This window comes from Urocampus carinirostris, chromosome 10 (genome assembly GCF_059441175.1).
Source record: "Urocampus carinirostris isolate Australia breed hairy pipefish chromosome 10, RoL_Ucar_1.0, whole genome shotgun sequence".
Lineage (NCBI taxonomy): Eukaryota > Metazoa > Chordata > Actinopteri > Syngnathiformes > Syngnathidae > Urocampus > Urocampus carinirostris.
Window position 1 is genome coordinate 7,699,360 of NC_142358.1, and position 26,648 is coordinate 7,726,007.

Sequence of the window (26,648 nt, forward strand, 5' to 3'; positions counted from 1 at the left end):
TCACCCAACTGCCTCATTACAAAAATCTGATCCGTACATCCCTTTTCTCTTCCAAACCCACACTGTTCCTCCTCAAGTGCTCCGAACACCTGCCATAAGGCTTTCCCACCACACTCCACAGACTTATACCTCTCGCCTTACTACACACCAGCCTGTCACCGTTCCCTTTGTACAAGGGAATCACACTGTTCTCTGATAGCGCTCCAATAAAAAAACATATATTCAACAACCTCACAAGAAACTCTATAACAGATTCAACACCTCTCCTGATTTGCTCCACCGTGCATCCATCCAACCTAGCAGGCTTCCTTTCTGTCATCGACCCAACTGCTGCTTTTACCTCTTCCCTCACAATCTCCCTCTCATTTTATTCACCAAATAAAGGCATTTGTCCACCACCCATAGGCCGAAAACATGCCTCCCTCTCATCAGTCACAAAATGCTCGGCCCATCTTCCACGCGCCTCTTACCTTTCTACCAACAGCCTGCCATTCTGATATTTCACACTCTCCTTCCAACCAGTCTCCTTCTTCCTTATCCTCTTCATTTCCTTTTCCCTATAACTCTCAGTCAACTTCCTACCTCATCTATCATTCGCTACCTTTTTTGCATCCCTTACCACTTGCTTAACACAATTTCTTTAATTCCTATATATTCTAGACACTATCTGATCGTCACTCTGCAACCATTCCTCAAATGCCTTTTTTTTCCACAACTGCTGCTTTCACATCCTCACACCACTCATTACCCTTTCTTACACTTCCACCAACCGTACGCATTCCACATACCTCAACTGCACTGTGCTTCAAGCATGTCTTCAGACATTCCCACTCTTCCTCCGCTCCCTCTACAGATCCCTCCCTCACCATTTCAAAACTCTTCCTTCATACTGACTTCTCTGCTTCTTCAACTCATTGGTTTTCACTTCTTCTCTCGCATGCACTTTCTTTCCATAACTCTGCCACTTACCATCCACTCTCAATTTTGCCTCCACGAGATAGTGGTCCGACATTCCACCAGCTTCACCTCTCAGTTTATTTACATCCAACAATCTCCAAAACCTATTCCTGCTGATCAACACGTAATCCATCGATTCTCTCTTATACGTTTGTCCATCTGCCACTCTAATTTATGTCTACTTTTTGACATTCTTCTTCTTAAACATCCTATTTCCTACCATTAATTCCCGCCCCAAACACATTTCAATGAATCTCTTGCCCCTCTCATTAACTCCTGGGACACCAAATCTTCCGATTACCCCTTTAATCCTCACATCACCAACTCTGGCTTTCATATCTCCCAACACAACCACATGAAAATTCACTACAAAACTGTGAAACACACAAAGACAAATCACCCCAGAATTTGTTCATCTCTTCCTCACATCTCACATCATCACCTGGACCAAACACCCACATTTTCCGTACCCACTCACATTAACCCACTTCATACTTGAGGACAGCTCCTTTCATTCCAGCACCTCTATGTCACTCTCTTACTCACAAAAAAAAGCCACACCTTCCCTCACTCTCCCTTTACTTACACCTGACACTCTGCCTACCTCATTACTAAAATGCACACCACCACTGAAGATCAGGGGATGGTGCAATTGTAACCTGTGCAGTCCTTTGAGACATTGTGTGATTTAGGGCTAGACGAATTAATGTGACTTGACTTGACACTTCCTCTCAACTTAGTTTTAATCAATTCAAAGACATCTAACCTTCTTCTCAAAAACAAACTTCTAATCTCATCATTCTTACTCTCAATTGTACTACAACCACGCACTTTGAGTGGTTGAGAGTATCCTTCTTCCACCCTATGTGTGATCTAGACTCCTTCTGGGAGATTGAAACAGTGGAGGGGATTCCCACCCTTCTCATTCCGCCCCTTTTAGACGCCTCTCACGTCATGCAGGAGATACAGTGGGAACCTTTTTGTTTCCTGCAGCAGCACACGTATGTAAGCATACAACTCACACTGCATGCCCCAATCAGCCCCCCTCCCACAAAGGGTAATGATTGTGATAATAGTGAAAAATCTTGACGATAGTGATAATTAAATTTTAAATAATAGTCTTTAGCAACAGAATCTGGTTTAAATTCAAGTTTAAAGGCTCTGTAGGAGTTGTAAATCAAGTTCAAGGTTGGAAATTAATGTTTGACAACAGATTTAGGGGTTCAATTATTGTAGGGTTTGAATATGTAGTTGAATTTAAGTTATAATGATGGTTTCAAGAGGGTTCAGAGGTTGGATTAACTAAGGTGTTGTGAGAAGGTTATAGTTAGTGTTTTGAGATCAGGTTAAAGTTGCAAGAAACGTTATAATTGTAAATCTAGGTTGCAGAATCCTTTAGAATTCAAGCATATATTCTAAAAGAGTTTCTAGCAACAAATATGGTTTGAAATCAGGGTTCGAATTAAGATCAGGCAGATTTAAAACATTAAAAAAGACCTATAGCAAGTTTGGAATGTTTTAACTCTCTTCTGTCATCTCCTGGTGGAAAGTCATGATTGCAGTCTTAGGGTTCGAAAACACTTTTCGTGGCCAAATTCTAACACTAATCAAGGACTTTCAAAGCCAAGTTTCCAAATTGTCCAGCACCATGAAACAAATACTTTGCAAATTATGTATTTGGGAGAGCCACAAATATATCCGCAATTTAAATATGCAATTTTTAATCCGGCCTGTGCATTTATCAAGACATATGATTTTTAGATCTTAAATATATTGTGAGTACATTAGAGGAACTGAAAAATAGGTGTGTTAATATTTTTTAGAAAAATCTCTCACCATATAGGTGCTGGGTAAAATGACGGTAATATGTAGCTTACATTTTTGAACTCAGTTGGGACTTTCAACTTTTTAAGGACACCTTTAATGTCAATATTGGGATGTCAATTAAAAATAGTCTTTCAATTTTGGGTTTGAAATTATGATTAGTGTTTCTAAGTATGTTCTGTGTAAGATTTTTCCCATGAAAATATGAGTCGGACTGGTATCTTGCTATAAGGTTTATTTGACCTTGTAAGTATGGAACAGGTTGTTTATAAATTGACGTCAATAATGCCGTGTGTGCAGTCTTACCTCTCCACCTTGGGAGCCGTTTGTCCTCCGCTGTGATTGCAGTAGCGATGATAGCGCTTGACTTCTTCCTGAAAACGGAAAAATAAATGCATATGCGTCAAGCGCAACGGTATACGTGACGAAACAGGCGGGAGTTGGCCATCTATGCAGCAATTTGGTGCAGGTCCAAATGAGAATTTGCCATTCCCGTCGAGGTCTGGGCTCTAACGAGAGCCGTTAACTGGTAGCCGTTTATTGCTCACAAGACTGCGTTTCTCGATCTGTTCGCATGAATGTAAATAACGCAGAGTGCAGTTAAAGGCTGATTATGCGTGAATGAGTGTGCTTAAAAGAGGCTGTGGTCCAAGAGAGGATGTTTCCATATTTCCTCTGAGCCAATTGGGACAATGCTGATGGAAGCAAATGAGAACTGCAACTTTATCGAATGTAATCCAGCTCGCTAGCAAGCCTTACCTCGAGTCACATTTTATTGTACAGTGTCTAGCGAAAGTTTTGGCCGCGAAAGGAATTTTTGTCATATTGCCAAATTTCAGTCTACAAACTTAAAGCTAAAAAACTGAAAATATGTTCTAAAATACCTCCTGTATCCTCCTTGTTTTATAACCTTATCTTCTCTGTTCCTTTATCTTCTTGGCTTTTTTTACCTCACTGTGAATGTGTGAAACTGGAGTGTCATGCCCACCTGCTGGTATGGGGTAGGGTTTGTTTTGGCTTTTGACATGTGACAGGAAGGCGGGGTTTTGTTGGCAGTCTACAGAGCGAGCTGCCAACGGTAAGTCACATCTTTTGGTGCTCCACGAAAGAAGTTAATTTTAAACATTATAACCACAGCTGACAAACCTGTCAACATGCACAGTAATGTGATTGATGTTGTCAAGCTGTTTGGATTTATTTTCGTTTTGTTTCTGCTGTGCTAAAATGTTGATTCCCCTTATAGAGAGCAAAGAGATCAAAGCCAGCAGAGAAGCTAATGGTGTGACTCATTTCATCTGCAGCCAAAAGCCCATGATCACATTGGATGACATGCAGGAATGCACAGCTGAGGTGGGTCCAACTGTTAGTGGTACTATGAAAAATCTGCACTTTACGGAAGAAAGACAGGAAGAAGGCCAGATGAACCACATGGGGGACACTAATAACATATGAAACAAGGTGCTCTGGTCAGATTGAAATTTGAACCAATCTTTTTTGCGTTATGTTTACGAGTACACATTTTGATACACATCAGCTTTAAAACACCATCACTACTGTCAATCATCATGATGGGAGTATCATGGTCTGCAGTTGCTTTTCTAAAGCAGAGAATGGTACACTTGGTTACAGTTGGTGGGAAGATGTATGGAGACAAAGACAGGGTGATTATGGCAGAGCATCTGATTAAGTCTGCAAGAGACCTGAGAATGGGGCGCAGGTTCACCTTCAAACAGGACAACGACCCTAAATATAAAGAAAAGTCTACAATATAATTGTTTAAAACTAATAATACACAAAGGGTTGGGCAGGGTTACTTTAACTTGATTACTTTCAATTACTTTTGGATTACTCCAATACCAAATATGCTAATAAAAGACAAAAGAAACTAAATTAGAATAAAATTACCGGTACTAAATTTTGTCCAGGCTTGGGGAGTAACAGAATACATGGAACGGCAAAAATTATGTTGGCAAGCTGTTTGGATTTATTTTCATTTTGTTTCTGTCGCATTTTATCTTAGTTTTGCCGGAAATCAAAGAGATCAAAGCCAGGAGAGAAAGATTACCACGTGTTGTGAGTCATAATTTTATTCACATTTAGTTTCTTTTGTATTTTATTAGCATATTTGGTATTGGAGTAATCCAAAAGTAATTGAAAATAATCAAGTTAAAGTAACCCGACCCAACCCTGAATACACAGGTGTTTAAATGGCCAAGCAAAAGTCCAGACCTCAGTCCTATAGGGCATTTGAGAAAAGATCTGAAAAAGGCTGTGCACAGACAATCACCATTAACCCTTAAGGAACTTGAGCAGCTTTGCAAAGAAGAATGGGGAAATATTTCTGTTTCAAGATATGGAAAAAATGTACATACCCAAAAATACTTGTGGCTGTGATTGCAATAATAGGTTGTACAATTTGTTAACAACACCTACTTTTCACTTTTTTATTGTTTGCACAATATACAATTTTACATGATTGTGTCTCACTCTTTGATTATTCTTCAAAACTATTTTGAGTTTTTTTAATCCATAAGTTTAATGGCCTGAAATATTGCAATATGTCAAAAATGTATTGGGGTTCCAATACTTTTGCAAACCACTGTAAAGTGATCAATTAACTCAGACAACCGGATTTACCAACAGCGTCCAAACTCGGTGTAGCAAATTAGCGAAAGTTATCTCAAAATTTTTCCTGTGACCAGCATAACTCGATTGTTGCTATATCGACATGCGGTAATGCATTTATTGCATTTTACCATGTATTTTGTTAGGAACTTTGTTTCGTATTTTGTTGTTGATTTTTCGTTTTGTTTATTGTATATTTGGTCATGTATTTTCCCTGTATTTTGTCATTTATTTTGTCATGTATTTTCTCATGTATTTTGTCGTTTGTTTTGTTGTCTGTTTTGTCATTTGTCTCGTATTTGGTCGTAAACTTTTTGTTGACCTTGTCGTGTATTTTGTCATACATTTTGTGTTGTATTCCGTTTTGTATTTTGCCATGAACTTGGTTGTGACTTTGTCGTGAGTTTTGTCTTTTACTTGTCATTTTTTTCGTTATGTATTTTGTCGTAAATTTTTTCATGTTATTAATATGTCGTGTTTGGTTATTTATTTCTTATTTATTTTGTCATTGACCGATCTGCTGTTCTTTGTCTGAGTCAGCTAGGAAAAAAATCCAGCCTTCCTACAATTCTAATCAAGATAAGCGCAACAGAAATACCAGCACGGATATTGTGACTAGCAATTATATATTATGGGAAGGAACATCTGCAGCGTGAACGACCGCAAATGTTCGTAACAACAACAAAAAGAACATAATTGGCAGAAAAAAACAACATTTAACTGGAAGTTACATTAACAGGAAAACAAATGGCTCTCTCTTTAGCCAGATGTTCAATTAAACATCGTCTTTCATGATGAATGGCCAAAAAGTTGGCTTTTCTTTCCGTCTCAATATAGATTTATCTCATCAAACAGCATCCATTATGAATTCGGGAGCGCCGCCACTACATCTTCATGACAAGATAATGGAATTTTTAATTCGGACAGCGGTATTTCAAAAGTGAAGGTATTAAAAGTTACATTGGACGGTCTTATTTTCCGGATGCCTTCATTGCTGTCCTGCGGCATCCTGCGTGTTTACAACTGGCTGTAAAGCTGGGGTCACCGCCGGGAATGGGAAAGGCTTCAAAGTTTGACGTGAGCGAGTCGCGCATCAATCGTTCTGAATCGGCAGCACGTTTGCATCGGTTTCACGTCTGCATCGGTTTAACCTCTGGCGGACTGCGGCTGCAAGTGACTGATGAAGAGGATGCACGTGAGGTCTGGTTTAAAGCGTAAATCAATTTCATTTAAAAGGAACATATTATGAAAAATTGACTTTTTAATTGCTAGACGGCAGATAATTTGGTCTCTGGAGTGTGGAATTAAGCAACCGTTTTATTTTTATGGTAGATCCCCGGGATACGGCGACCCTGCCATTTTCACTCTACGGTGCGGAATAAGATGTTTTTTGCAGCCCGTTCTCACAGAATTATCGCTATTATATGACTTCTACAACTAATTAGTTTGCATGCAAAATAATTCAAACAGTGTTCGTGCATATGACAACTTACGTCTCTTAGATACTAGTCTGGTATTGGTCAACATCATATCAAATTTCAGTCCTCTATTTATCTGCATTACAGCATCATGATTATGCTGATATGCTTTTGGATGAATTACCTCTCACAAAACCTTTCTGTTTTTTGATTCAGTTAAGAATTGTGTGTGCTTCGTTAAAACTACAGGAATCGGCGATTATAACACTATTTTTTGTCTTATATTTTTTAGCAAATGTCAATACTTGCAGTGATGTTCAAGGGAGAAGCAAAATATGACAACCATGAAACAAAGCTTGCAATCATTTACATATATGAAGAAACCCCTCAAATGGCTACTGTTGCTAAGTTGCATGGCCACAGCCAATCACAGAGCAGGACAATTATTGAAAAATAAGGAGAAGCAATGTAAGTAGGAAATCTTCTTAGGGCCGTACAATCCTCGCAAATTTAAGTTTTAAAATTAGTTTTATTTGGAAATCCATCATTGTCATTTTTCACAAAAGTAAAAATGTATCTTTATTAGCAAACATAAATCTTTCTATTTAGAATTAATCATTTGTAATTTTAAAGAAAATGCAGGTACTTTTTAAATACTAAGATAAGGTGGAGGTAAATTTTGTGCAAAAGTAACAACTGATCAAAAAATGCCCGGAGCGACTGAAAAGAACGAATAGTAGGAGTTGGTGAGAGCTGGTGTAGTTGAATATTTTAGCGGCTTGCAGGAGAAGCTATTATAAAAAAGACTGCATGATCAAACCAGAATAGTTACAGTCGTTTGGGTGACAAGCGTCCCTGACGGACGAAGAAAGCTTACTAACACGAAGCAGTAATGCAAAGAAATATATATATATATTTGTTATAAATTCAAATAAAACTTTAATAGCTCTCTGAAACCTTTTGCAGTAAATAAATATGAATTTCAACACAACTAAATTGATGAATCTTTCACTTAAACTGAAACTAATAGTGAGCTAACTAAAATTAGGCTTAGCAGCAACTTGTATAAAGGTACATAAAAACCTGAAAAGCTCCCTTTTTTCTATAATAGGTAAATAAAAATGTCAATCCAACCAACATGACTTAAATAACTTTTCAAACTAATTTTGATATGTTGAACGTGGTTCCCTAACACAAGTTAACTACACTTTTAAAGCTAACTCTTAATCACACACAAGCTTTTCTACCACCGACTTTTTAAAATCTCAATATTAGCAGTGGTCTCGATTCAACGTTATTCTTCCTGCCTTAGTGGCTATCTCCCCAGTCACCTATTCAATCAAAAGGTGTGGGTGGGTAGTGTCCAAGACAGAGGGTAGGGAAAGACGTTTGGCTGCATCCGCGCTTAAATAAATGAATTAAAATGCTGATACCGATATCTGTCAAATTCCCAAATACCGATGGTTATAATTAGCCTGCCCGATAATCGGTCGACCATCACATGCAGGGCTTATCTTTGTCTGGTAAGTGCCAGTTAAGAGCTAAGAGCACCACAGTGACAAGCGACCTTGGGGTTTCTGTAGTAGTAAGATGGCGGTCAAACATGTCAGCTCCTTAAAGTTGTGTAATATAATTACACGTTTCTAAACCTATAGGTTTTTAAAAATTATTGTACATTTGTCTCTGCTTATTATTTGAATCAAGAATAATTGCTTATTATTTGCATGAATATTTTTTTACACCAGTAGAGGTTACTGTCTAATTTACTGGGGCTTTAACATTTTGTCAAACTGCTTGCCAAAGGGATACTAGGTAATAAAAGCAAAATAAAAACCCAATCATCATGTTTTTATCACATTTGTTTCAAAAGACTCCCCATTAAAACCTTCTGACCCTGAGGGTCCTGTTTTATGACGGGAACCGTCCCAGCGCGGCAAGAAATTTGCACTCTGTTATTGAGCAGACGGATCTGCCGCATCATGGTTCATACACCTTTTTCATGGCCAAATTCAAGCACTTTTTAAGGACTTTCACAGCTAGTTTTCCAATTTCTCCAACAGCATTAAAAGAAGAGGAGTTGCTGGAGCCCATCCCAGCTATCTTAGGGCACTGAGTAGGGGACACCCTGAACTGGTAGCCAGCGAGTCAAAGGGAGAAGAAATCCAGCGTAAATCAATTCACAGTCCTGTTGTTTAAGGCCACTGAGTTCTGCCTATAGGGAAAATAACCTAAACATTTGATAAATCCCAATCAAAATATTAAGCCAGCAGCTATCATTCACTCAATGGGGCATAGAAAATGAAACAGAGTTTTTCTGCACCATTTCATCAGTGTTCGCTGCAGTCTTATTTTGGTCTTTGTTGTATCAAATGTTCTTGTTTTTTTTCTCACTGAGAGCACTCTATGACGTCTGACTTTTGAGAAGGAAAGTCAATTCTTCTAAAGTTTAACTTATAGGTGAATTAAGGTGTGTCAGAATCATTTTTAAGCAGATTTGTCTTATTTTTCTACATTTCATGCACGGACTATCGAGTTAGACTGCTGAGAAACATTTCAAGCATTTAAAAGCAATTTACCCAATATTCCAAGCACTTTTCAAACCTTGATAACACAGCATTGGAATTCAAGGATTTCAAGCACCTGTACTCACCCTGGTAATTGATTAAAGTGCTGCAATAAACAGGACTTAAACCTTATTTTAGTTTTGACGATACAGTAAGTGCTTTGAAAGGAAACACATGCAAATACTTGAAATAGAAATAGGAGGGGGAGCAGGTAATGCATGTTAAAGACCAGAAGAAAGAGACACGGGAAGCAAGTGAGAACATGATCACACCGTGTATCAAAATGCAAAATGGAATACTTGAGACGATTCCCTCCGCTACGATTTACGGGTAAAGGGTGTCTCTGGCTAAAATACAGAAAGGAAGGGTGATAAAAGCACATACGTACACACAAGTGAGCTTGTTTTTTTCTTCTTCGGTGATCAAAGCGCAAGCTCATCCATTGAGACGATATGCTCACCCCGCAAGGCACCATAATAGCAGGGAAATGATAACAAACATGGCAACCGTCAATAGCGGCTACGCACTAGCAGGCTGCATCACTTAATGACAATATAACAAAAGACTTTGGAAGGTTTGGTCACTTTTATACTGGTTAAAGCAGGGGTCAGAAACTATAGCTCTCGAGCCAGATATGGCTCTTTTCATGAGTACTTATAGCTTGGAGATAAATTTGTACTAATGCAAATCTCATCGATACTCCCAACTACAGTTTACAGTTAAGGTGCACACCAATTTGGCTAAGAATTTCTTTATATGGAAGCTCATTAAACAATGTAGGCACATTGTTTGGATACTTGATGATGATTACAGACAGAACAAGAAGTAAACACCCAGAAACGCCAGGCAAGCACACAAAACAATTTGATGGGGTGAGTGGTAGGGGTGGACAGAGACAGCGCACTTCTCTCTGCCCAGCGCGTCTGCACCGAAAAGTAATATATCAGTATCCGCGTTTGCAGTATTTTATGACATATTTACAACAGATCTCTGCTTGCACCTTTTTTTAAACAAAAATTTTTGTAAACAAATTAAGGTCAAAATGAGAATCAAGGTGACTGTGGGAGAGGGACAGGTTCAAAGTGGTATATTTGTAGATTAATGACACAGGTTCTGGCATTATTCTCATTTCATAAATTTTTATTAATTACTTTTAATGCCAGGCAGTGAAATAAAAAGTGGTGAAAGATTAGATTTGTCTGGACAGCGGGTTTATGCGGTTTTGCTGAAATTTGTCTTAAAGTATGTGGTGTGGCTCTCCCCCCCAAAAAAGAAAAATCTAAATACTCTGCTATTGTGGCTCTTATGTCACAAAGGTTCCCTTGCCTTAAAGAGAAATTGCATATTAGATAGTGCCTAAAAATACCTTCATTCATTCAAAAAACACTAATAATTCATATAAGAAACAATAATACATGAACTACCATAAGCATGGATTTTTAAAAATACCTTAGTTACATGGGCATAAATGCACAACTCTTCTTTTTTTTAAATTGGTATACATTTTTGGTTGGATACGAGTGCCCATGATTAAAATATTTTATTGACAACGCAAACAATATTAACAAAATACTCAATTAAAGTCTACAGTTTATTTGTCTATTGTTCTTTGAAGTTAGAATCATCATCAGATCACTTTGAGTCGCTGTATTTAGTATTCTTCTTTTTTAGCAGTAATTTTCGGCTGCACTAGACAATACAACGACATTCAGTGGTCAAATAATACACACCTTCTCTTTAATATTGGAAATCATTTCAGTATATTTAGTGTAGATAGACTCAACACATAACAACCAGAATAATCAAATTGGAAAATAGCAGTAGAAAATTGTATTAGTCGGCAACTTTTTATTTTTTTTGTTCAGATACTTTTTTGGAATTAACCCTACATTATTCAGCATTCAGAAGTGAAGCTACGCACCAAAGTAGTGTTATGTGCTAATCTGGCTAGCGACCATGTAAGTAAAACTACAACTTAAAAACAAATTTTAATCCAAATTTGCATGGTTTAAGAATAGTTACTAATGCATGTACACTAGCATTTGAGGCTAGCAGTCATCTCCACAATGTTAGCAATAGCATCAGTATTTTAAGTCATGAAAAATGTCCATTTATTTAGCTTCTAAAGATAAGCTTTCCACCGAAGCAATGCTATGTGCTCATGTTAGCAAAATAATTGAACTATATGCCAGCATTACATGCAATCTTTCATTCAGGGAGTGGTACACACCTTAAGATCTCCTACAAAGGGATGTACTACTCCCTCCAGAGAACAGCACAGAAACCCCAAACTTTCTATCAACATAGGGTGGGTATCTTTGTGAAAAGTCTGTGGCCTGTGCAGCCATTTGAGACTTCTTGTGATTAAGGGCTATACAAATAAACCTGACATGTCACAATTATATTTCCACTTTAATATCATTGTATCAGATATCTCTTTTTTGTAGTGGAATAAAAACTGACTTTGGGCCAAATATACAGTAGACATTCGAGGATAAAGCATCCTTGCCTTGTGACCTGTTTTACTTTACGGTGTGAAATATGTTTTCCAGGCCTTATTTACGGCCTTAATAAATGATACAGGTATGTTATAAAAAAATCTAACTTTGCTGTGTTCATGTGTATAATGAATTACAAGATGCTTATCATCTATTTGTATGTGTCACGTCATTATGAAAATACACATATTATATTGCCTGAACAACCTCCCACAATGCATTTCTCTCCATTCAGGTCAGAATGTTTTATAATTTGAAAAGACTTAGTGAATCGGTAAAACAATGCTGTATTTATTTTACTGTATTTATTAATTGTGGGTCCAAAAAACTTGCAGTCAGGATAAAAAGAGACGCAAAATCATGATAACCATGGATATAAAGCATGTGATTATCAAGAAATACAAAATAGGCACATGAATATTTACCATCTCCCAGTTGTTGTGTCATAGCCAATCGACATTAGGACACTTACTAAGAAATCATTTTCAAACTTAAAGTCAAAATAGAGGTTATTTCTTTCAAATTAAGATATAATGTGGTAAATTAAAAAAAAAATTACGATTGAGCTGGATACACCCAAAATGGATTCATTCAAATGGCCAGAGCAAACTTTAGCGGCTAACTTTAGCTACAAGTGGGAAAAGCTACTGAAAAGGTCTCCACTGTGCTAGCTCAGGTTTCATCCTACCAAAGGTAAATCAAATTTCATCATAAACGTATAATACACAAAATTACTACCATAATTTCCAGACTATAATGCACACCTAAAAAAGGTGTCAGAACCAGAACAGGAGGAGGACCCAGATGCGTAACATTTTCACACAAGCTTTATTTTACGGATATGGTGCTGTCATGCGTGTGAACATAGACAGAAGTCCGGTGTGGAAAAACAGGAAGCCAGAGGCCGACGAGATCGATACCAGACACACGGGCAGATAACGGGCAGACCGGGTCGATACCGGACAGGAGGGGACAGACAGGATCGATACCAGATACAGGAGACTGGAGTCAGATATGAGACAGGACGAGATAGACGGAATCAATACCGGATACTGGAGACTGGAGTCAGATATCAGACAGGACGGGACGGACGGGATATTACCGGATACTGGAGACTGGAGTCAGATAACATACAGGACGAGACAGACGGGATATAACCGGATACTGGAGACTGGAGTCAGATAACATACAGGACGAGACAGACGGGATCGATTACAGACAGGATACACAAGGAGGATATCGGACAGCGTTGAAACACAGGTCTTGCGGGTGCAGAGGTTCGTTGACGGACTGACAAGGGGTGAGTGCGAGCACTGAGCTTAAATAGGAGGGAAGCCAGTCAGGCAACGAGCTGCAGTTGGTGCCAAACGGGCGAGGCCAAGTGAGGGCAATGGGCAACCGTGACAGAAGGGCTTATAATACGGTGTGCAAATAATGCATAATTACAATGCAATGTTTCTACATACAGTAACCATTTATGAAAGAATCAATTATTTTTTGTTGTGAAAACTGTTTTTTTAACATTTTTGTTGTATGAAATATGTTTTCTTTATTTTAGAACGTTTTTTTACACACCCCTCACTCTTAATGTAGTTTTAATTGAATGCGCCTTATAGTCTGATTCCCCTTAATACAGAAAATTGATCACAAAGGAAAGGATTTTGAGGGTGTACCATATAAATCAGTGCACTGAATAATCCAGAAAATACGATTCTTACAATATTTTACTTTAAGGCATTAGCTCAGTGGTCCCCAACCTTTTTTGTATCACGGATCGATTACAATGTCTAGCAATATTCTCGCAGCCTGGGCAAATAATAACGTCAGTAAAACAACAATAACAATACTAATTGTAATAATAATCATGATAAGCTTAATTCCCCTGTGTAATCCGTAGACCACGGGGGACGTAGATGACAGACGTCAGGGCTCTTTTCATGTGGCTGGAAGATGAAATTGGCATTGCAAACTAACTTATCGTTTTGCTGCTTTTGGAGCTGAGACATTGCCATCCACCTCATGGGCTCAGTCCAATATAGGGCACACTTTTTTTACTTCAGGTTACAGTAAAGGGCCACACCAACAGTTGTGGCTGTAAATCACAAAATAATCCTTTATATGGAAGGTCATCAAACAATCTATGTTCATTGTCGATGAAAAACAGCAAAATAAACTTTAAACCAATGCCAACTTTTACCCAGAAGCTCTCCCAAAGCACCTCGAGCAATTTTTTTGTGTGAGCAGTTGGAATGGGCGGAGCTATACAAGTACATTTTTTCCATTGCCCAGCGCGGTTTGCACCGAGGGTAAACACGTTGGTATTCTCATTTGCAGTATTTTGTAACATTTTTACACGAGAACTTTGCTTGCACCTTGTTTTGAAACCATTATTTAGGACAAAAATGACGGTCAAAATGAGCCTACACTGTTTAGTAACTGTGGGAAGGAGTTGGAATTTAAGTGGCATTTTTATATTGATATTGGACACAGGCGCTGGCATAATTATTTTTTTAGAGATTTTATCAAATCATGTAATGCCGCAAGTGAATTAGCATTTGTCTGGAGAGCGAGTCTGGGGGTTTTGTTGAATTTTGTCTTAAGAAATATCGGATTGTTTTTATAAAATATATGTTTGTGATATTTTTGCCTTTCTGGCTCTTAGGTTAAAAAAGGTTCCCTATCCCTTGCATAGGAAAAGGCTCTAACATTATTCTAACTTTTGTCAGTCTAACATTCGTCTCTGTTACCGTGAGTAAAACTAGCTGATGATAAAATAAAATTGAAAGCCTTTTCCCATTTCATCTGAATCTAGTGGTTTAGTGGTGAGATTTGGCACACAATCAGAGAAGAGGTCATGTGAGTACTAAGCCAATCAGAATGCAGAACACAATACACGATTCAAAACTGCAGAGTATCAAAACAGTGAAAAGTAAACCATGATAGGGCAAGGGACTACTTTATATTTTTTATAATGATATTTAATCAAATGCATGTATATTAGACTCAAGTAGTAACTTTTATATACTGTTTTGTAATTTCAATGTTTTTATCGGGGCTACCATTACGCATTACCTAATTACCGTAAGTTTCTATCCCCCGCCATAAGGCAGTTTTACCTTGCAATCCCCAACTTAGAACGGATTAATGTTGTATCCTGCGGCCTACTTTAATTTAAAAAAATCCTGGTATGAATCTACAGTAGGGCAAATATGTATTTAGTCAACAAGTTCTTCAACCTGAAATGTTTAGAGAGGCCTGTAATTGTCAATGTGGGTAAAGCGCAACCATGAGAGACAGATTGTGTAGAAAAAAAAAATCACTTTTCAATTTTTTTTTTCCAAATTGCAGTGGAAAATAAGTATTTGGTTGTACAGACAAGCAAGATTGTAATGAGGTCTAACTTCTTCTAATGAGGTTTAACCAGGCTCCACCTGTATTTACCTGTATTTACAACCTCATTTAGTCACACTCTAAACTCCACTATGGCCTAGAAGACCAAAGAGCTGTCCAAGGACCCCAGAGACTAGATTGCAGACCTACACCAGACTGGAAAGACCGTATCTGCAATAGGTAAAACTCTTGATGTAAAGATGTCAACTGTGGGAGCAATTATTGAAAAATAGAAGACATACGAGACTACTGATAATTTCTTTCGATATGGGGCTCCATGCAAGATCTCACCCTGTGGCGTCAACATGATAACAAGAACGGTGAGCAAAAATCCCCAAATCACACGCGGGGACCTAGTGATTGACCTACAGAAAGCTGGGACCACAGTAACAAGACTACTATCAGTAACACAATGCGCCGCCAGGGACTCAAATCCTGAACTGCCAGACCAGTACACGTCCAGGCCTGTCGTGGACAGCATTTAAAATATCCAGAAGAGGACTGGATGGATGTGTTATGGTCAGATGAAACCAAATAAAACATTTTGGTAGCAATACAGGTTCTCGTATTTGGAGGAGAAAGAATACTAAATTGCATCTGAAGAACCTCATACCCAATGTGAAGCATGTGGGTGGAAACATCATGGGAGTGTTTTCCTACGAGTGAAAATCTTCTTCCATCAGCAATGGCATTGAAGATGAGACAGGGTGTTTCACCAAGACAATGATCCCAAGCACACAGCCAGTAAAAGAATGGAGTGGCAACGTAAGGCCAATCTCCAGATTTAAACCCCAGAGAAAATTTGTGCGGTAAGTTGAAGTCTGTGTCATTTAACACTGCACCAAAATGTCACTGCTGTAGAGGATATCTACTTTAAGGAATGGGTCAAAATACCAGCAACAGTGTGTGAAAAGCTTGTAAAGAGTTACAGAAAACGTCTAAAAAAGTATTGAGATGAACTTTTGATACTGGCCAAATACTCCTTTTCCACCATGATTTACAAATAACTGATTTAAAAACGGAAATGTGATTTACGTTTTTTTTCCACATTCTGTCTCTCATGGTTGAGGTTTACCCAGGATGATAATTAAAGGCCTATCCAGTCTTTTCAAGTAGGAGAACTCGGTGGTTGACTAAATACTAAATATCCCACAGTATAAAAATCTTAAAAAATATGAAAAAACATTTTCCCTGACCTCCTTCCCAACATCTGTGTTTCCCGGGTTGAGCAGATGTTGCGATTAAGACTGTCTCTGTACGGGAAGCTGGATGAGGATCGAGCTGACGTCGGATGCTGATGGATGACTTCATCATTGCGGCTACATGTGCTGCGTCAACAATGCCACCTGCACTCTTTATTTCATGCCTTACTCCATTAAGACACGCAGGGTGGGGTGTAAAACGGCCACCCCACCCCCTCCATGTAGACAGCTACTTAAATAAGCTTTGTGTAAAATGGTTAACGGCTTCAGCCTGTTGGTTGTAAAAAAAAGCGACGTCCCATTGATTGGGGGGTAATAGCTGGACGGGTGTCTCGGGGCGTATGGAGGACCGGGACTGCCATTTAATGGAAATTAAGGTGTAAGTAAATAAATACCTAAAAATATGACATATTAAAAATTGAACACAAGAATACATGATGTAAAACACAAAGAAATGACATTATGTAATGTGTTCATTTATCTATTACATGTATTTTGTAATTTCTTAAATTTTAATACCAATTTCGTAGTGTGTTTTGTTGTGAGATTTTTGTGTATTTGCCATTTATTTTGTTGTGCATTTTTCATGTATTTATTTTGGTTACTTATTTTGTCAAGTATTTTGTCGTGTTTTTTTAAAGATTTTTTTGTGCATTATGTCGTGTTTTGTCATCTATTTCTCATTATTTTTGTCATGATATTTTGTTCTGTATTTTCTGGTAAACTTGTATTTTATTGTGTATTTTGTGTATTTTATTTTGTTGTGAACGTTGTCGTGTAGTTTGTCTTGTACTTTGCCATGTATTTTGTCGTGTTCTTTGTCGTGTTTTGTCTTATTTTTCTCAGTATTCTGTCATATATTTTGTTCTGTATTTTGTTGTGAACTTTGTAGAGAACTGTCTGAAATTGTTTTGTATATTTTGTCTTGTATATTGTTGGGAATGTTTTCGTGTATTTTGTTGTGTATCTTGTCTTGTATTGTAACGCATATTTTGCCCTGTTTTTTCTTGAGTATTTTGTTGTGTTTTCGTCAAAAATTTCACTGCGAGTTTCTGCGTTAACCTTGTTGTAAATATCGGGAGGGAATTTCATTGTGTATTCCATCGTGTATTCCTTTGTGTATTTTGTCCTATATTTTTTTGAGTTTTTTGTTACAACAAATTGTTATTCAAATGTGATGCTGCCCAAAAGCCTGAGATTTTCACCTATTGGTGGATGCAGTGCTGAACGAATTGTCAAGAACTAGCCGGGAGCAAAACTGGAGATCGATATTAAACAGGACGAAATAGACGGGAACGATACCGGACAGTAAACACAAGCGGGAAACCGGACAGAGTCAAAACCCACGTCTTGCGGGTGCAGAGGTTCGTTGACGGACTGACAAAGGGTGAGTGAGAGCACTGAGCATAAATAGGGGGGAAGACAATCAGACAACGAGCCGCAGCTGGCATCAATCAGGTGGGGCCAATTGGGTGCCAAGGGCAACCGTGAAACGAATAGACTGTAGGTAGAAGGCGAAGGCAAGTAGACACACCCCAAAACAAAGGTAACCTTTTGTCATAACAAATACACGACAAAATACACAATAAAAGCAATACCAAAACACATACGTGACAAAATAAATGACAAAATGCGTGAATATATGAATGCATTTCATTTATGTCTAATATTTTGGTATTACGTGACCCGTTTGTGTGATTCTTGATTTATATGGCATATTTTTGTTGGTATTCATGTATTAATACAATTATTTCTACATATATCAGGTTTGGCCTTAAATAGGGGCGGGACATGGCAGGGCGTGGCAATTGAGTGATGATTCCAGATCGTTCCCACTGAGACCAGAAAGCGGAGCAGCCTCTATTTCCAATAATCTGCTTTTCTATATCCTAGCTCATATTTCACGCGCCGATTACTGTGCTTTTGCCGATGTTGGGGGGGCTTCAAGTGTCCTCCACGAAGGTGAACTCTTTCCGAGGAGATAAGCAGCGTCAACTTTGGGAAAATGTCATTTTTAGAAATGATGAAACTTTACGGAAGGTAAATATATTGGAAACAAATTGAAGCAGGGGTGTCCAATTTCGGTCTCATCGCAAAAGTATATCGACGTCCCAGTTGTGATGGAACGGCACGGGAGCCGATCACTGTCCACTGCCGCCAATAATGCGCAACAATACATCACGGACATCAAATATTCAGCAGCGGCTTGCTAGCAGGTGAACTTGTGCACCTCGCGCTTGCGGGAAAATGAAAACGATTAATCGGTTGGCTCTTAAAAGTAGCGCTAAGGTTGTATTTTTGTAAAAAAAAAAAAATTGAGAAATACAGGGGAAAGAATTGATTGTGTAATCGGATCTGTAAATTATTTATTCAATTAGTTGATTTTTTTTTTGATGGCTACAACAATCAGCTAGCTCTTAAAAGTAGTGCTTAGGTCATATTTTTTGTAGAAAACAGGAAAGACTGGGAAATGTTGTTTATTGTGTAATAGTGTCATAACAAACGGTTGTTTTATTCTTCACCAGATCTTTTGATTATTTTGTCAATTCTTTAAAATCTTTTTTATGAAGCTAAAACAATGAATTGTCTTACTCTTAAAAGCGGTATTTATGTCATATTTCAGTTGAAAACGGGAAATACAGGAAATTATATTTATATTAAAGCTGGAGCATATAGTCGTTTAAATATTTCATTAATTTTTATGTGTTTTTTAAGAAGCTAAAAACGATTATTCAGCTTCTCTTTAAAGCGACGCTTAGGTAACATTTTTCTAAAAAAAGAGAAATACGGGGAGATATTTAATTATATAATAGTGCCACAATATGAAGATGTTGGATTTTTTGAGGAAGTTAAGAACGATTAATCGGCTCTATGTTAAAAGTGTTGTTTGTGTGGTAGTTTGTAGGAATACGAGGGAATACATCCATCCATCCATTATCTGCACCGCTTATCCTCAGTAGGGTCGCGTAGGTGCTGCAGCCCATCCCAGCTATCTCCGGGCAGTGGGCAGGGGACACCCTGAACTGGTTGCCAGCCAATCGCAAGGCACAAAGAGACAACTCGCTTGCTCATCCGCTCCTAGGGACATTTTGGACCAGCCAATTAACCTGACATGCATGTTTTTGGAATGTGGGAGGAAACCTGAGTGCCCGGAGGAAACCCACGCAAGCACGGGGAGAACATGCAAACTCTGCACAGGAAGGCTGGTGCTGGATTTGATCCCATGACCTCAGAACTGTGCCACGGACGTGCTAACTACTCACCCGCCGTGGTGCTATTAGTAATAATATTAATGAGAAATATATTCCTTCCACCTAAATGTTTCAGTCTATAGTCGTCACTGGCAATAATACAGATAACATTTTGGACCAGCCAATTAACCTGATATGCATGTTTTTGGGAATTTGGGAGGAAAATGGAGTCCCAAGGGGAAACCCATGCAAGCACGGGAAAAACATGCAAACTCCACACAGTAAGGTTCGATCTCATGACCTCGGAACTGTGCCGCACACGTGCTAACCACTGCGCTGCCGTGCTGCCGGGAATACTAGAATACTAGAAAAAAAAGTGGTTTTATTATTAACGGATCTATTGATTATTTTGTAAATTTCAAAATAATAAATAAATCATCTCGCTTCGGTTGTTTTTTTGGTAGAAAATAAGGAATACAGGGTGAAGAAAATTTATTGTATAACAATGATGGAACAATTGTCTTATTATTTCATTAACCTTTTGATTATTTTGTCAACTATTTGTAACAATATTTCTAAGAAGCTAAAAACGATTCATCGCCGGACTCTTTAAAGTGGCTCTTTGGTGGAGTTCTTTTGTAGAAAAGGAGAACTATGGGGAACAAATATATTAATTTTAATAATAGTACTATCCATCTATCCATTATCTTCACCACTTATCCTCAGTAGGGTCGTGGGCGTCCTGGAGCCCATCCCAGCTGTCCTCAGTCAGTGGGCAGAGGACACCCTGAACTGGTTACCAGACAGTCGCAGGGCACAAAGAGACAGACAACTCACTCGCTCATTCATACCTAGGGACAATTTTGGACAAGCCAATTAACCTGACATGCATGTTTTTGGATTGTGGGATGAAACCGGAGTGCACGGAGGAAACCCACGTAAGCCCAGGGAGAACATGCAAACTCCACAGAGGAAGGTTTGATCTCATGACCTCAGAACTGTGCCGCACACTCGCTAACCACTGCCTCACCGTGCTGCCCCGGATCTGATTTAGTCAAATAATTATTATTTCAATTAAATTTATTATCATATTATTATATTATTATTACTAAGCAATAAAAATACTTACTTTTCACATTTGTAGGTGTGGTTTTATTATTTTTTTCATATTTATACACATTTAAATATATAATGTATTACTCTATTTATATTATAATATTTTTTAGTTTTAAACACTACAAGAATAAGAATTATTGTTTCACGTATATTCTTTTCTCATTTTTTTATGTACAGTTTTTTTTTACTGTTATTATTCTAGTTATCGTTTTGATATGTAGAGGTTTTATTATTCTTTTTGATTATTCCTTACATATATTAGCGTGATTATAATATACATTAAAAATAATAATTATAGTATTTAAGATACATAGTTTTCAAAATGTTTAGGTATAATTTTTAACATTGTTGTATTATTTGATTTATTGTATTAAATCATCATTACTATTATTCATTATATTTTTATTACTGTATTATTATTATTATTATTATTACTAGTAGTAGTAGTAGTAGTATTAGTAGTAGTAGTAGGAGTATTGTTGTTGTTATTGTTACTATTATTGTTACTATTATTATTATAATTATTATTCAAGACACTTAATAATTTATCATTCTTGTTTTGCGGTAAAATAAATTCTCTTTTAAAGTTTTGCTCATTACTGTTGTCATATTTATCTAATACTTTTATATTCTGAAAGGTAAATATATTTCTTCTCACTTTCAGAAAATGTTTTAATATTGCTATATTATCGTATTTAATATTTTTATAGTATTTATAAATTTTTGTATTTAATTATAGTACGGATTTCCTTATTATTATAGATTATGACCCACTAAAAATGCAAAAGTTTTGTTTACTATTTAATACATAACATCATGTATTACCTTATTAGAAAACGTTGTTCCCAAGTATCGGTAAATCTTCAAGGTTTGACTAAATTGTGGCATACTTGTAAAATGTTTTACAGCTTTCTAGGGCCACATTCGCTTCCCCACTCGGAAAAAAACTGTCAAGACTATAAAAAACAATGTATCCTGCACCCCGGAAAACAATATATTGTACTTAAGAGGAGACGAGTTCACACAAAACTATTAGACTCCTTGAAAGGAAAATTGCTCCCCTTAGTCCCATGCTTCACTTTACGAACAGTGTAGAATTCTCTGGAATGTAAAAAACACAATATGTCTGAAAAAGAAGATTAAAGTTGTATTTATTTATTTACTTTTCTTAAAGTGTGCGGCAGCCTATAGCACAAGTGTGTCAATCTCATAGCTCGCGGGCCAGATGTGGCCCGCTACAACATTTTAAGTGGCCCGTGAGAGCTTGAAATGCCAGGGCATCTAAAAATAAACAGAGGTTTTTGCCCAAAAACTACAATTTTTAAAATGCCTGTTGACTATAATATTCACAAGTGATCCTGAAAATGCCCAAGAAGATGTTGTTTTACAGTGACACCTCTATATACAAGATTAATTTGTGACTGGATTATGCTTGTATCTATAGAATTGCTCGTAACTCAAAGGAATTCTCCCCAAAATAAATAACTGAATTGCAATTCCTGTATTCCTGGCCTGCCAAAGCATCCAAGTTCACCCGAAATAGCTATATAGTCCACAAACAAGTGTCTCAATCGCGGCACAATGTGCTAATTTTCTTTACCAGACATTTTCCCGCTCTTTTATTTTCTAAATGTAGAAAATTAACGGGAATGATTATATTATAAAATCTGGTGCAGCATGTACATTAATATGGTTTCGTCCCTAAATTTGCACATGCGGCTTTTAATTAAATGCACTCTGTAGTCCCGAATGTATGGTATTTGGTCTTAGATAGATAGGCATTTTTAGATAGGCATTTTATTTTGATGCATGTAGGAAATAATTAAAATATGTCCTTTTAATTTTCTCAATTTTTCTTGTATTTATTCTCATTTGTGACATAATCAAATTAACTTAAGCATACTAAATTTAACAAAAATTTAATGATTCCCCAGTTTTTTGACTGATAGTTTCATTTGATGATTAGTCAACTATTTAAAAAGTCATGACCATATATATTCATGTATAGCGTGCAAAAGTGTATAATGCATAGCCCTAATTTGGATTAAGAATTGGAATGAAATTATGTTTCACTTTTTCTCAGCTTACACGCAGCATTAAAGGTAGCTTATGTTAAATAGATGATTAAAATCTATTTTCGACAACGTAACTATGAACACAATACCTAAACAAAATTTAAAATTTATTCGTTTAATGTCCTTTATCATCAAATATACCAAAGAGTTATTTCCTTTGTCGTGCTTTTTAGCGTGTTTTTTTTCAGGTCGACTCTCTATTTTCTCCAATCTTTAAAATTTGACTCTGGTAGTGTGCGTAAAACAGTGTGCTAATGAGATAAAACCGAATGCCTTTTCACATGTCATCTATATCACCGGCGGTCTAGTAGTTTGGATTTAGCGCTCTTCCCACTGCCACCTGGATTCGATTCCTGTTGCATTCAATATTTTTTGATCGTGGTCAGCGTTGATGTTGACTGATCAATAATTGCACAAAAACGGTAATATACCACTGTAAAACCTTGTGTATAAGATGCGCCCAACCTGGTTATTTTTTTAGGTAAAAAAAATAATAAATCCGGTAACAAAATCTAGTTTGTGCTAAACTTAAGTGAAAAGAATTGATTTCCGATTATTCCTCTAATCGTTTCAATAGTCTGAGACAAGTCGACTATTAAAATATAGTTGTTATTGCAGCCCTATATGAATCCCCTGCTATACACATAAAACCAAATTGAATTCCGAAATCCTTCCCAATTAAAGTTGCATGCTCGGATAATGTTACACAAATGGCTCCCCACTCTACTTCTTCAATTCGCTGCTTTTTATCCTAATCAATGAGCCTCCGCTTCGTCTGGTCAACTTCCTGCTCTCATTAAAAGCCCAGAAAGTGGATTACATCATTGCTAGCGCCGGCGGAGAGAGCGTGCGAGGAGGAAGAGGACCACAACCACCCACACAAACATTTTTCTGTTGCTTCAGTTGTGATGAAATAAAGAGCCTAAGGAAACCGAACCTGGTTGTTGATGCGCAGCGCAAGGTGTCTCCTCTCTCGCGCAACGCTACTCCCGCCTCGCATCCTCGCCTCCTCTCCCGGATGCATGCCTCTGCAAGGACGGCGCTCAAGTTAGCGCTGGCGCTAAGCGCTAAGAAGCGGCGGAGTGACACCGACCTGTGCGTGGAGTTCCTTAGCATGGCGCCGTCCCTCAGTCGCTCTCTCGTGTTCCCTCGGCAGGCGCAAAGAGGAACTGTCTTTGTGCAGCCAGGCTGGGATCAGGTGGATACTTTGAAAGGAGAGCAGCTGGAGAGATGACCTGACTTGTTGGGAGAAGGGGGAGTTAGGTTGGCGGGTTGGTGGATTCTGGTAGCCAATGGGATGCTCAGCGCGTGCGCGGTTTTTTATACCGCGTGTGGGTGTGGGTGCGTGCTTTGCAAATGCACCCAAAAAGTGAAAGATAAATGAAAAACGACTTTTATCAATTTATGTATTTATTGATTGATTCATTTGTTTATTTATTTCGGCATTTAGATTAAGAGTCAGTAAAATAGGGAAGTATACGATAGTCAAAATATTATGTCAACCTGTACGCTTTTGCCGTACAAAGTACGCTTATTACGCATTTTAAGACATGTACAGCGTACAAGAAAATCCATAGGGAAAAACGCAAATTTGTCAATTATGGGTACCATCCTGTATACACCGACTATCACCAAACGGCAAATCAATCAAGTCAAACTAATTCGCCGCAGTAGCCTCTATCTCTGTATCGTTTTTTCGTTGCAAACGAAGCAAGCTGTTTGATGCTACTGTGCGCATACGTCTGCCGCCTGGGGATTTCCCATCATGCATCATTTCGTGGTAGTTGTGTAGTGAAAGGAAGTCCAACTCTATTTAGAAAACCGGCCTTTTTGGCTCAACTCATTAAAGAGAACCGGCTCTCAAACGGCTCACTTGCTTTGATGCATTATATTACGAATTATTATGTTGTATAAAGCGCGGCGCAGTGGTTAGCGCATGTGCGGCGCAGTTCATGTCTTGGGAATCTTCTGCGTGGGTTCAAATCCAGCTGCAGACTTCCTGTGCGGAGATTGTATGTCCTCCCCGTGCTTGCGTGGGTTTCCTCTGGGCACTCCGGTTTCCTCCCACATTCCAAAGACATGCATTTCAGGTGAATTGGCCGGTCCAAATTGTCCCTAGGTGTGAATGAGCGAGCGAGTTGTCTGTCCCCGTGTGCCCTGCGATTGGCTGGCAACCAGTTCAGGGTGTCCCCTGCCCACTGCCCGATGATTGCTGGGATGGGCTCCAGCACCCCCGCGACCCTACTGATGATAAGCGGTGTAGCTAATGAGATGAGATGAGACTATTATGGTGAGTGGGTGGATCCCGAAACCACAAGGGGTCGTAGGTGCACCCATACCTGTGGTGTGCCTTGGGCAAGTACAGCCAGGTGGAGTCCATCCCTCTCCAAGGCAACAAATGTTTCCTCAAAATAATTCTTAAAATTGTTTTAGATGTTATGATTATTGTTTTGAAATTGTATTTAATGATTGTGTGGTTATGTTTTCTATATTTTTGTTTTAAAAATAAATTGTGTATGTCTCAACACACTGAATACGATGTAAATGAATAATTATTGCTCCACGTGTAAATAAAATATCTCATTTATATGTATAATTTTTATTATTTGCATATTATAATATTCATATTAAAGTTTTTTTTTTATACTTACTCCATCCTTTTTTATTTTTGTTGGTATGTTTAAACTATTGTTATATTACCGTAGTAAATATTTTTTTTCTATTTCATTTTTTAGAATTACTGTAGTCTTTTAATTTTTCTAGCTGTTTCTTTTATTACTTCTATGTATTACAATTTTTCAAAAAATTTTCAAAAATATTTAGTTAATTGTTAATATTAATTCTGCTCATTTTTAGGTATTGTTTTTATGATATATAATTTTCTGCATTTTTATATAATTATTTATATTCTGAAATGTAGGTATTATAATATGTACTGCCGTTTATTATTATTATGTGAAAAGAAATGGCGGCACGGCAGGTGGGTGGTTACCGAGCAGCCTCACGGTGCGAAGGTTCAGGGTTCAAGTCCAGTTACTGCAGCCTCCTTGTGTGGAGTTTGCATGTTCTCCCCCTGCTTGTGTGGGTTTACTTCGGGCATTCCGGTTTCCTCCCACATTCTCTAAAACATGCATGTCAGGTTAATTGGCCAGTTCAAATTGTCTCTAGGTGAAATGAATGGTTGTCTGTCTTTGTGCCCTGCGACTGGCTGGCAACCAGTTCAGGGTGTCCCCGAGGATAGCTGGGATGGGCTCCACCTCGCCCATGACCCTACTGAGGATAAGCAGTGCAGAAAATGGATGGATGGATAGAAATCAAGTCTCAATTTTTGGTATTAATTGTAGTCTTTGACTTGCATTGGGGCAGCATATATATATATATATATATATATATATATATATATATATATATATATATATATATGTTATATTTATATTTATATATTTATTCCACTGCGCCGCCATGCTGCCCCAATGCAGGAAGTCTGGAGCTGGATTTGAACCCACGCAGGAGGTTCCCAAGACATGAACTGTGCCGCACATGCGCTAACCACTGCGCCTCCGTGCTGAGGTCGTGGGAACCTCCTGCGTGGGTTCAATACCAGCTCCCGGCCTTACTGTGCAGAGTTTGTATGTTCTCCCCGTGCTTGCGTGGGTTTCCTCCGGGCACTCCGGTTTCCTCCCACATTCCAAACACATGCATTTCAGGAGAATTGGCCGGTCCAAATTGTCCCTAGGTGTGAATGAGCGAGTGAGTTGTCTGTCCCCGTGTGCCCTGCGATTGGCTGG

The 26,648-nt window shown here is 38.1% G+C and overlaps 1 protein-coding gene across 2 annotated transcripts in view; it reads right to left on the reverse strand.

Moving 5' to 3' along the window:
- Positions 1-24,120, reverse strand: part of schip1 (schwannomin interacting protein 1) — a 347,507-nt gene extending 323,387 nt beyond the window's left edge. For both annotated transcript variants that reach the window (XM_088345449.1, XM_088345448.1), the window contains exons 1-3: positions 23,954-24,120; positions 23,798-23,888; positions 3,088-3,155 (exon numbers count right to left, since the gene is read on the reverse strand). In XM_088345449.1, coding sequence (XP_088201575.1) covers positions 3,088-3,155; positions 23,798-23,888; positions 23,954-23,976 — 182 coding nt within the window. In that variant the 5' untranslated portion in view covers positions 23,977-24,120. The remainder of the gene's footprint in view (positions 1-3,087; positions 3,156-23,797; positions 23,889-23,953) is intronic.
- Positions 24,121-26,648: the final 2,528 nt, after the last annotated feature.